General features: G+C 41.1%; 1 protein-coding gene across 3 annotated transcripts in view; it reads right to left on the bottom strand.

The window, feature by feature from the left end:
• Window positions 1-3315: 3315 nt before the first annotated feature.
• Window positions 3316-12126, bottom strand: part of LOC117419544 (chromatin remodeling regulator CECR2-like) — a 70748-nt gene continuing 61937 nt past the window's right edge. For 2 of the 3 annotated variants that reach the window (XM_058986419.1, XM_058986421.1), the window contains exons 16-19: window positions 10993-11872; window positions 9297-10743; window positions 9014-9118; window positions 3316-8181 (exon numbers count right to left, since the gene is read on the bottom strand). In XM_058986419.1, coding sequence (XP_058842402.1) covers window positions 9046-9118; window positions 9297-10743; window positions 10993-11872 — 2400 coding nt within the window. In that variant the 3' untranslated portion in view covers window positions 3316-8181; window positions 9014-9045. The remainder of the gene's footprint in view (window positions 8182-9013; window positions 9119-9296; window positions 10744-10992; window positions 11873-12126) is intronic. The other variant, XM_058986420.1, reaches the window with a different exon arrangement.

The raw sequence follows: 12126 nt of genomic DNA, 5'->3' as shown, positions 1-12126 counted from the left end.
TTCTGTGGAGGCAGGTGTGGTCCAGTGGTTAAAAAAAGGTTTGTAACCAGGAGGTTCCTGGCGCTAAATCCCAGCTCAGCCACTGACTCACTGTGACCTTGAGCAAGTCACTTCACTTCCTTGATTGACTTTAGCATGAGGTGTGAAACCCAGGTCCAATTATAAGTGATCCTGCAACAGCTTAGCTTCTGGAAGTTGCCTTGGATAAAGGTGTCTGCTAAATAAATAAATAATAATAATAGTATTATTATATACTGCTAGTGCAGTTATTCATTATAAATAACATGGTTAATCAGGAAACTTGTTTTCATGTCTTCTACAATAAAATCCTTTTGTACTTTTTAACCATCTCACTAAAGTTCTGCTTAAGTTTAACAGCTTGCTGCTGGTCATTTACAAGGTGTGTCAGTGCTCCGGCTCTGGAGCCACACAAACCTATGCATGATGACTATCACAGCTGTCATGCAGTTTAAGTTTGTGTTTGTTTTAAATAGTTCAATTCGGTTGGAGCAGTGTGCACTTCTTTACTGCAATATGTCAGCAGGTGACATATTTTCTATTATAGTTTACACTTCCTGCTCTACTTGGTTGCGGGCAGTTTTGTCCAGATTGAAAAATGAACTAGCAGTGAATCAAGGCTTTCGGTTAGATTACTTGTTTGTTTACTTTTTTAATAAAGAGAAAATAAAACAATGAAAAATGTATCCCATGCAATTTTCTCATATCAATTGGCTTATGGATTGCAATAACATTTTGAGAATGTCCTGTGCACACACATACACTAAAGATCCGCAAATGCGATGTCCTTTTTGTGTAGTTTGCGAATCTCAACTATTTTTTCCTAAGAGATATAAGTACATACAATATGATACACTTGGCATTATCCCAGTGAAAGGCGTTTTAATATAGAAAAGCCAGACAACGGAGTACTACTAGGGCCGCGGCTGGCATGTTTTTATTATTAGATGCAGGTGTGTAGGACGCACTCAAAACATTCTTTATTTTTCTAAGATATATGGGCACGCACTATATAAAATGTGAAATTACCTTCGGCAATACGTTCTTCAGGGTGTCTGCTGTGCTGTTTTACCTCTTCCTAGGAATCCCCATTCATTTTTTTCTGAGGGGATGCCACACATAGCTGGATAAGGGTTGACATTAAATGAGACACCAATACATCTTATTAAATGAGACACTAATTCAACATATTTTGTATTTGGTAGCACTGGAGGGAGTGTGCTGCACTGTTACCTAGCATGGTAGGGGTAAATGTTAAAACAATACAACTGCCTGTTAGTAATGTTAAATAATAGAAAAATAAGAAAGTACACAATCTAATCCATTATTTTATAAAAGCTGATCACAGTTATAAAATATGAAAAACAAACAGTAGGTTTTATTTTACAGTGGACTGATTCATCAGTGAACAGGTTTCTGAATTGTTTTTCTTTTTTTTGTACAAATCACAATATAGCATTATTTCATAGAACACATATTACAATTTTAAATGTACCCTTTCTCTTCGTTTGAGTGGGTGAAAAATATCAAACATGGAAAAAATAAAAACATATAAATAAAAATACCAAACCAAGGCTCTACCTTCTTTTTTTTATCTCGAAATGTAATGGTAACTAATGAAATCTTCAGTTTAGAAACCTAAAAAAAAGAAATGACAGGGAGCGTCGGACACCCCCCCCCCCCCCCTTCCCAAAAAACATTCTGCTGTAAACAAGTCGACGGTATCCTTTGCCAGTTTCTCAGAATAGTGTCTGCTCTTCCTGACTTAAACTACCTTGCACATAGCCTGGGCCCAGTACTGTTATTCCATTGCTATTAACAGAGGCCTGAAGTTTTGGATAATCTGTCATTTTTGTGCAGAACTCAGCAATGCTTATTTTAATAGCATGGGTCTCTTTAAATAATGGAATTGCTTTGTAAAGAAGAAATTTGTTGACAATTTGTTTAGCTACACCTTTTTGTACCTTTCACTAATTGTAATAATTGACCATTACCAGATTCAAAAACAAATGCCGAATGTGCCCACAGTGGACCCCAGAGTTTCACACTTTTTGCCAAATGAAGCAGAAGATGGACATTTGATGTCATGTTAACTTCACCATATAATGCTTGCAGCAGGAGAATATCAGCATGATTCACATCTCGAGGTAAAATCTGAGATTGTAACAAGATAAATGGCTTCAACAAGAAGTACAAAGTGCTTCAGATACCTCTTTGGCAGTATTCCTTTCAGACAGAGTAAACTATAAAATAGCAACCAATTTCACCATTCAGATGTTTTCCAGTACTTTCCTTTACTGATCTTGGTACTTGTATCATATTCTGTGGTGGTTTAATGCTAAGTAGTCTTGAATCTATGAGTGCTAGACGTGATAGTGAGCGTATATAACATTAATTTGCACACTGAAGCCACAGCTCTGTAAGTTGCCGTGTAACACCCAAGAGCACACAGTGCATGTAGTCTGGAGTAAAGCCCCAGACTATTCCAAAGTAGGGCAGATTAATTAAAGGAGAAGGATCTCCATTGTATACAATCCTTTCTCTTAATGCAGTTTTCATGTCATTCAGCATTCCCCTGTCTGTCCTATCTGCATACTCTGCTTCTGAAACAGGGTATTTGACCTGCCCTGAAACTAACATACCAGGGTGGTAGCAACAGCTGCAACCAAAGTATCCATTGTACTGTATAGCATTTTGCATGGCAGGTCTTGCTACGGAACCTAGGCAGCAACATATCCCTACAATTTTACTCGTTATAATGGTTTTGTCAGTTTTCCTCTATATTACAACTACTTCTGTAAGCATTTTGGCCTCTTCTACAAATTGCCCAAGAAATGTATCCATTTTTGGGTGCCCCTTGCCAAACCACAGACCTGTTAAAATCAAATGTTTCCCTCTTTCACTGGAAGGTAGTTCATTAAACATGATCTGAATAGGCCATATAGAGAATGGAGATGAATTACACACTGGACTGCCATCACAGTTGAAAATGTAGGAAAAGTTTTCTGATTTATTTATCCAGGCTGTGATATCTACAATACCTTTTCAAAGTTTCTCGAAACCGCTGGCTCCTCTTGTCTCTGTGCGTGTGCTACTGATGCAGCTGTAAAATTTGAACCGCTGCGCGAGAAGTCTTAACGTTTCCAGCTTGGTTTATCTTTACTAAAACTGGAAGGTAAGTTATTTTTCCTCTATATAATGGTATTTAAAAATAATACAACTTAGGTGGGGAATGCAAAGATTCCACAGAAGTAAACTTAATGTATTAAAAAAAAAAAAACAAGAGACATTGAAACATTTTCAAAAAACATTTATTCTAAGAATGTACAGTATTGAAAATAGTTCAGTTCATTTCGAAAATAATCTATGTCAGTCAGGTATCAACTTATGTAAACTTCACATGAAGAAAAAAAACAAAACAAAAAAAACCTAATAATTCTTGTACCATACTACTGAGGTAAGTGTCAGCTGTTATTTCAATAATCAGAGGGCACATTTATTATATTAAAAAAAAATCTAATATACAAGATATAAAACACACCAATAAATAGGTTTCACATTTATTCCAGTCTATTTACCAGAGTGTAATACTTTTTTTCCCCACTAGTGCAGACAAAGGCAGCAGATAAAAAAACGTCACTATTCAAAAAAGGAGTAGCGGGGAAACAGGTGACACCAGGGGGCATAATTTCTCAAACGGTGGCAGTCCTGCCTGTCATCCTAGACAGGCTTTTTAAAAAAAAGCCCAAGGGCTGTTCAATTTAGAAGGAAGACGTCATGGCATACATTACCTATCACAGCAACCTATAGTAACGGATGGCTATTGATGGCGTACAATTTGATTACATTTCCAACTTTTCTGTCAAGTTTGATAAATTCCCCTTGCTGGTGCAGACTAAAAGTGGAAACTGTTATTGTAAGGTCTTAAATTTGGTTAAGACTAGGAGGACTCAGAAACCTTAAACCACCAAGATTCTATACAGATCATTTAGTTACACTTACCAGCACTGACAGAATAAAAATAAAAAGAGAGACTTAATTACAAGCATCACAACAAGATCTGTTATACAAAGGGAGCTGTTGCAGCAAAACATACAGAAAGGTTTTTTGCTACAAATTTTAAACTGGAGTAACAATTCTGCTCTGTTTCCAGCAAAGCCCAGCTCACTCCTGTCTCTACAAGTCTGGTTCATTGTGCCAAAATATGCAATTTGTTCACTCATATTTATTGGACCTACTGTTTTGGGAGCGAGACTTGCTCAATTCTACCAGTCAATACATTTAAATAGGGCACCAATCCCACTCATTCAGGGGACCTTGGCCTATTACAACCAGAAAACAGTACAATAATAAATACTATATTGTGCCACCCCCCCCCCCCCCCCCCAGTCCAAAACAAACAAAATAAAAAAAATCTCTTTCTCCCTTTGTCACAAAATGACTAAAATGGTAAAGGCAAGGTTTTTTTTTCTACAACCCCTCCCTTACTATACTTTTCAGCAGCAGTGTCACAGATTTATGTATTGACATTTTGAATTATTGAGAGTCATAATTCTGAGGTAGAGTTTAAATGCTGCCATCAATAGGTGCAGGCTTTACAAAACTGATTTGAAAAAAAATGAGCAAGCGACATTAGCAAGTCATTTCAAATGTCGTTTTCTTAGTGTTTTTTTTTTTATTATTATTATTTTTTTACTACTACTGTCCCAATACTTGTGATGTTTGCGATCATTCCGAGTGGTTCTTATTTTCATTTCTCAAACACCGCGTTTCAGATTTTTTTGACATGTCTGTGTTAAGGTGCTTTCACTGGAGTTCATGAGCTGCTCTTCATTTCTAATTTCCTGCCATAGAGATATGAAACCCAGGCTACAGCAGCCAAAGCGTGTCTATAGAAGTAAGAGCCAGCGCCACCTGGTGATCGTCCACGTTGGATCAAGTTTCCTTTTGCGGGGGCTAGAGCTTACTATTACAAAGACACTTCACTTAGGTAACCTACAAAAGAGGTCTGCAGGCAACTGGATAGGAACAACTCATTGTCAAAACACATTACACAGAAAAAAAACAACTATATGAATCACTGTAATCAGAATTGCAGTCATAACAAGTTAAGATGACAGTTTAAAAAAACAAACAAAAAAAAAAAACGGACAATACAAAAGCCTAATGGAGGCTGTGATAACAGCAATCACTTAGCAGCCAAAACAAAAACTGTACACCCATAGATACTAAAAACTGCTGAACAACGATATAGTAGCCTGTGTAGGTCTCTAGTACAATAGCAAACAATTCATTTCTAAAAGTGTATATTCTTACACACACTACTGTGTGTGATTATATACATTACACACACATACTGGAAAGACCTTGACAAACAGTACAGTAGTTTACACAATACAACACATATAAATAAGACACAAAAACAGAAGAAACCCAAAATGCTCGTTGCTGCACCAGATCGTAGTCCTCCAAGCATTTTAATACATACAAAACAAAAGCATCAATTAACTTCAATGGGATCATCAGTCAGAACAAGAAACCCATAGAAGCTGTAAGCAGCCTAGAGGTCTGGATGTTAGGCTGCAGTTTCACTACTTTCACTGTAGAGGGAGCTGCTGGACAAAGGGAGAGTCGAAATTCCTATTAAAAAGGTACAATTTACAACAAAAGTTTAAATTTACCGGTACACAGTGCTCCATCTTCAATCTGCTATCCACCTCACACAAGAGAAAAGACTTATAACAGTTAATGAGTGAAGAGCTCTTACAGTAAAATATATAGTACAGGACAATTAGCTATCAGTGAATTAACCGCATTCATAAATCATCAAACTATAAAATAGTGAGGAAGCACTGTACAATACTTGTTTGTTTTTAAAAGGTGCAGGATTGGGGGTTAATTTTCACCACCGAAGGGAAGATGTGTTTCTTGTAAACATTATTGTTTGTAAATAACTATTTAAAAAAAAAATAAAAAAATACCCGTAATAAAACCTGTGCTTTACACCCTGAGCAATCCTGCTAACTGCTTGGGGGGGGGGGGGGTTGGTGTTGTGTCTGATCCACTGTCATTGAAACTGTTATTATAAACCACTGAATACTCTAATCACTTTAATTATCCTATTATTAAAACTTCCCAAACTTGGTGCTGGTGTCCATCTGCAACTGACTGAACTGTACAGGCAGCCTCCTTTGAACACAGACCTCCATATGCTGCTGATGAAAAGGTGAAAGGAGCAACTATGCTATAGGAGACGTAAGCAGCTACTAGCGTTGAACCCCCATGCTGTACCAAAGCAAAACACTAGTTCCGAAGCTATCCCAGTTATTTAAAATCCTGTCTATTTATCTATCCAGTAAAGAAAGAACAAACAAGCCCCTTCTCCTACATTTAGCATATTACATTTATAAAGAAGTAAATGTTTACATCTGGATAATAAGACTATGTGTGGCACCTATAGCTAATAAACGTGTCACCTTATCTGTAGGAAATACAGCTGCACTGTGTAGATTTAGGAGCACATTATTGTTTCTATAAGTGAGACGTGACTTTCTGCTGGAAAAATCCATTAACAAGCACTCAGAGAGAGAGAGAGAGAGAGAGAGAGAGAGAGAGAGAGAGAGAGAGAGAGAGAGAGAGAGAGAGAGAGAGAGAGCTTTGTTTACATTCATTGGGCTACACAAATTAAGGGCAAAATGAATAGGGAAATTATAGTAGGTAAGTAGCTTCAAATTTCTATTTTGGTATAACATCCCCTTGATGTCTGCAATCACTCTGAGTGGTCATGCACTCTGTTAGGTTCACTTTGTCAGGATTAGGGAGCTGCTCGTCACTTCCTAGTTGCCTGCCACATATACACATATAACATAGGCTAGATCACATGGAAGAGCCATTCCTTTAGGTTATTTCTGGTTGATCAGGTCTACATTCCGTATGGCTACGGCAGGCAACTGGAACTGCAGATCAGCTCCAGAACTCATAGCTAAAGCACTTTAACACAGAGCTATCAAAAAGCATGTAATTGCAGTAAGAATCCCTCAGAACGATTAACGATTAAGGAAAGAGTAGAAAACACAAAAGAAAAAAAAATGTCATTAAGACACTAGCTCCTTAGGGGATGAAAAGCAGGATGCAATGTTTCACCTGCCAGTAAAAAGGCGCAGCTTTGTCAAAAGATCTGAGAGCTCAAGATGGCATTTTCATACATTTTCATTAATAATCATGCATTCCATGAATGCACTGATCTGGAATTGATATCTGGTTAGTTAACCACTTTTAAACAGGGTTCAGAATTCTTTACGGACAGGTATACTGGATGATCCAAACAAAATGAACTGAAATGTATTTTTTTACATTTTATTACAGTGCTTATTTCATGAAGTATTGCTACACAATCTAGCTATTTACAAAGTACATTCAAAAGAAAAAAAAGGCAACTGTAATTCTGTTAACTGGTTTCTGAACCACATGAACATTTCTACAGTTTAAAAAAAAAAGTACCTTTTTTAAATACACCTGAGATTAACGTTTGCAAAAGTGTTGTAGTAACAATCTTCTTATTTTCCCCAGCCAGGAAAGGAAATTCACACCTAACAGAACCAGATCAGACAGCAGCTTTGTGAACAGGGGGAGGGAGATCCGGTTTGGGTTGGATGGGCTAGCTGACTTGCTTCTTATTTCTGGACCTTGTTTTAATGCATTGTTTTATTTCATTTCTCAGTGTTAACTTAGGGCCATAGAAAGACGTGAAAAATCAGTAAGAATTGCAGGTAGACACTTGCATACGAGCGACTTGGTAGAGGTATGAAATATCGGGTTTCTTAATTAAATGTATTCTTCACGACATGTCTGTCACTGAACTCGACACATTAAAAGAGGATTCTGGAAATGCAAATGGTAAGTTGGCACAATGAACTAGTATCATTCGTCATCAGATTTGCCATTTTAGGCACTTCAAATCTTTAGTTTTTTCCTCCCAATAGTCCACCCCTGTTTCAAAAAGCCTAACACTAATACTTTTGACAATAAAAACAACTTCTGGTATAAGATGAGAGACACGAACGTGAGACGTCACACAATGCTTTAACCCGACCACACAGCTGCCAAGGCTGGACGGTAGGAGAGCGAGGCACTCAACCCCATATCCTCTTCATCACCTTGTCTCTGTGGGATAGAAGACAAGGGTTAGGCATGTCTATATATATATTTATTTATTTATTTAAAAATAATGTGTAAAACATAATGTGATATCTTGTAACAATTGCAAGTCGCCCTGGATAAGGGTGTCTGCTAAGAAATAAATAATAATAATAATAATAGTCAATCATACCTAACACCATACCTTGGTTAGCGAACCAGCAAAGAGAAGTAGTAATAAAGTCTATTGCTGTTGAAGCTGCCTCTTCCTCACAGTAAATGCATAGTGTAATAAAGCATGGTGAAAACATGATAAAGCATAGGTATGCATTGTAAAAGAACAGAGAGGTATGGTGCAGCATATTAAACTGTGGTAAATACTTTGGTAAATTATGGGAAAACAGCAAAATTTCCATGCAAATTTACTGTGGTAAACGTAAGGGTCATTATCTTATTGGAAAGTTGTTGCCAGTAAGATGGGTCTAAAAATGGAAGAAAATGTAAAAGTACTGTATTTGTAATACTACATGAATTGTATTTAAACAAATAGTTACATAGAAGGAATAAGTGAGTACATTTGATTTGACAGATATTTTTCAACTCTCTTGTATTACACCTCTACCTAGCTATTTGTTTGTTATCGATTTAGGTCTCAACTAACATGTTTCATGATGTTTTTTGTGAAGAACTCCAGCCTTCTCAAAATAAATATGTTAAGCTAGAAGGTGTGTGATTTACTGCAGTATTTCATGCGACCCTCAAATAGAAAAAGACCCCTATTTATATAGCCCTATTTACACTGCAGACCGGATGTGTGCCTGTCACTAGAAACAACAAATTGTTCAGTGGCCCTCCTCACCTGCTCAGTAACGATTCAAAGGTCTGCTCTGCTCAGACCCCTTGCTTACTGGTTGAGCTCCTTTTTTCAGAAAGGATGACTGATGAACTTGTAGTCGATTGTCTGCTGAAGCACAAAAAGGGTCATATTTATACCACACAAGCACAGTCCTTCATACACAAAGATACATCATAACTGAGTTTCTATTTGTACAAGGATAGAAAAAAAGCTAGACTGACAGAACTGTGTAAATATACCAACTTCTATAAAATGGCCAAGGTTGCATTCTCTCTCTCTCTCTTACCCAGAGTGTAGGTATTGCTCTTGCATTGGCCCCATTGCTCTTTGCTGAATCATCATGCCTTGGAAGTGGCCCATTCTTTCATCCGAGTGCCCGTACATAGGCATTCTGGGCTGCCCCTGGGGAAAGGCCACATGGCCAGGGTGGTGCATGGCGTGCATCATAGGGTGGTGTGGCCTCTGTGCCGTGTATGGACTGTGGGTAAATGGACGGGGGGCGTAAGACGACGGATGTGCCATCATGCGTGGAGGACCACCACCACTGCCAACCATCCCAGGATGCATTGTGCGAGGGTCGTACATGAACCCAGGGGCAGGGGGTTGGCCGCTACGTCTCCTAGCAGCTGCATTATGGCTGTCCAGATCCAGGATCTCTTTGGGGCTCTCTGGCCTGTCCTGCTGGTCTCCCAAATCACTTGGTTTCATGGGACTTGCTAGATCCCTGTTCTCCACAGAGCTGCTTCTTGTTCCTTCTGGTATCAGGTTCGGGGAGACAAGGCTGCCTGTTGAACTCTCAGAGCCATGTGGAGAGATGCTGTTCTCTCGTAGTCGCCCGTTCCCATTTGTGTTGGGGGCAGGCATGTAAGCTGTTTGAGGCATGGGGTGGCGAGGGTGGTAGGGAGGTCCCCGCCAGTCTTCAGCTGGGAAGCCGCCCCCGCTGCTGCCCTGGGGGTGTGGGTAGTAATGGGGCTGGTGGTACTGGTGGAACATGTTGGGGGAGCCTTGGTTCTGAGAAGCCATGTGGTAAGGGTAGGCAGCCCCCTGGTGGTGGAACTGGGGATAGGCTGCCGGACCACGCTGAGGAGGTAGATTCTGAGAGACACTCTGACCAGGGAATGGCTGTCGATTGGGAACCTGCACTGGCTGACCCATTGGCATGCCATACATGCCATGCCTGGGACTGCTGAGGTTATACTGGCCTTGGGACACATTCTCCTGGATATGTCCGTAGGGCAAAGCTGCAGAGTTCTGAGGCCCTGGTCCTCTGTTGCCCATCACTTGACTTTCTCCTGGAACATTCAAGCCTTGATCTTTGACATCTCCGTTAGGATACATGATCCCTGCGTTCCCAGGACGTTTAGGGGCACAGTTGGCCGCTGCATGCTTCTGGCTTCCAGAGGCAGGTTCCAGTTTCTCTGTTTTAGCAGTGGAGTCACTGGTATGATCTGCTTTGTTCTTGTTCATGCTTGGCTGGTCTGCTGCTCCCTCGCTCTTTCTCTCTTCAGTCTCTCTTCCCTCCTGGGCGACGCCATCTCGCAGTCTTGCTTGGTTCTGTACTGGCTCTCGAAGGCTATTCTGGGGTTCACTGCCCCCCTCAGGAGCAGAGGGGTTCAGCGTTTGGGGGGGTTCTTCAGGACACATGGGAGCCTTCCTGTCCATTTCCATAGGAACAGGACCAGCTCTGGGGTTCTGGATGGGGTCAGCAAATTTGGGCTCACTTGGTGGTATTCCTAAAGTACAATAAAAAGGATAAATAAATAAAAACTAGAAACACATTGCAGATATCTAGCAACCCTACTTTAGGAGCTACACACAACATATTAACTTATTATAATTTGAGTAGATTAGATTTATTATAAAATCATGCAGGAACTAATATTAAACTTAAGAATAGTGTTGTATGTTCTATGTACTGAATGCTAAATCGATGACTAACCCTTCACGGGATTGGTTGATTTCTCATACAGGACTTATAATACCTTTTATGAACGCATCTTCGGAGACAGGTGCCTCAACCAGGATCTCTCTAGCTGGTTTCAGCTGCTGTATTTCGGGCGGGGGAGCCTGCGGCTGGGCTGGGTGACCCCGATGCGGCTGCTGGAAGGTCCCTGGGTGCTGTGGGATTGGTAGTAGAGGGGGACCCCCTAGGGGCTGGGAGGAAGCAGACAGCTGCTGCAGGGCAATCATTTCGGGGCTGTCCAGCATGGAGCCCAAGTGCACCCTGTGCTCCTGAGGAGCAGGAGGAGGAGCGGAGGGTCTCAGGTAGGAAGCTGGCTGAGGCAGCATCCTCGAAGGGTTGGGTCCCTGAGGGCTGACCCCAGCCGCAAGTCTGTAGTAATCCCCAGGCTGGCTGCTGTGAGGTAGGTAGCCGGGCTGCTGGTCTGGCCACTGCTTCGGCGGCCGGATCACACTGGGGTCCATCATGGGGTTGAAGGAGTGTTGTTGAGGCGGGATTTGAATTTGGGGTACACCGCTGGGATTGGGCTCCCCTCCTCCCGCAGGGGCTGTCGGTCTCTCTTGGGGCACGCCGTTCATTCCTGACCACATGGGCGGCTGGGCGCCATTTGGGTGTTGGAAACGGGCATACACGGGGCCAGGCGGGACAGCATTGGAAGGAGCAACTCCTCCAGGGTGTCTGAGCATGCCTTCAGGCTGGAGCGGGATGTAGCCATGCTGGTACTGCTGGGAGGGGTACATGCTGGCCTCCGGAGGAGGGGTGCACAGGCCCCCTGACTGCAGTGCAGTAGGACGGGGGCCCAGCGAGGGCCCATGGGTTGGGCCAACATAAGGCGGCTGCTGCTGCTTGAATTCGGGTCCCGTTAGCCTGGGTGCACGGGGCTCGTTAATTCCTGGAGAGGGCTGAAAGGAATAAGACGGTTACATGATTACTTCATTATGCACCATTTTTTTCAATGTGCATTAGTACCCCTTTATTAATATAGCGATTACCCCAACAGCATACTTGCAAACACAGGTAAAAAAAAAAAAAGAAAAAAAAAGAAAACTGTTTTGATTGTTTAACTGTTGGTCTAAAATGCCAGCGGCCCCAATAAACCCTCAGACATGACAATTTGTTAAACCTCGCTACCAGCAGGGCTTGCTCTTGATATCAT

The sequence above is a fragment of the Acipenser ruthenus genome, chromosome 14 (assembly GCF_902713425.1).
Source record: "Acipenser ruthenus chromosome 14, fAciRut3.2 maternal haplotype, whole genome shotgun sequence".
Lineage (NCBI taxonomy): Eukaryota > Metazoa > Chordata > Actinopteri > Acipenseriformes > Acipenseridae > Acipenser > Acipenser ruthenus.
The sequence above is the reverse complement of the archived record's forward strand: the minus strand, read 5'-3'. Positions and strand labels throughout refer to the sequence as shown.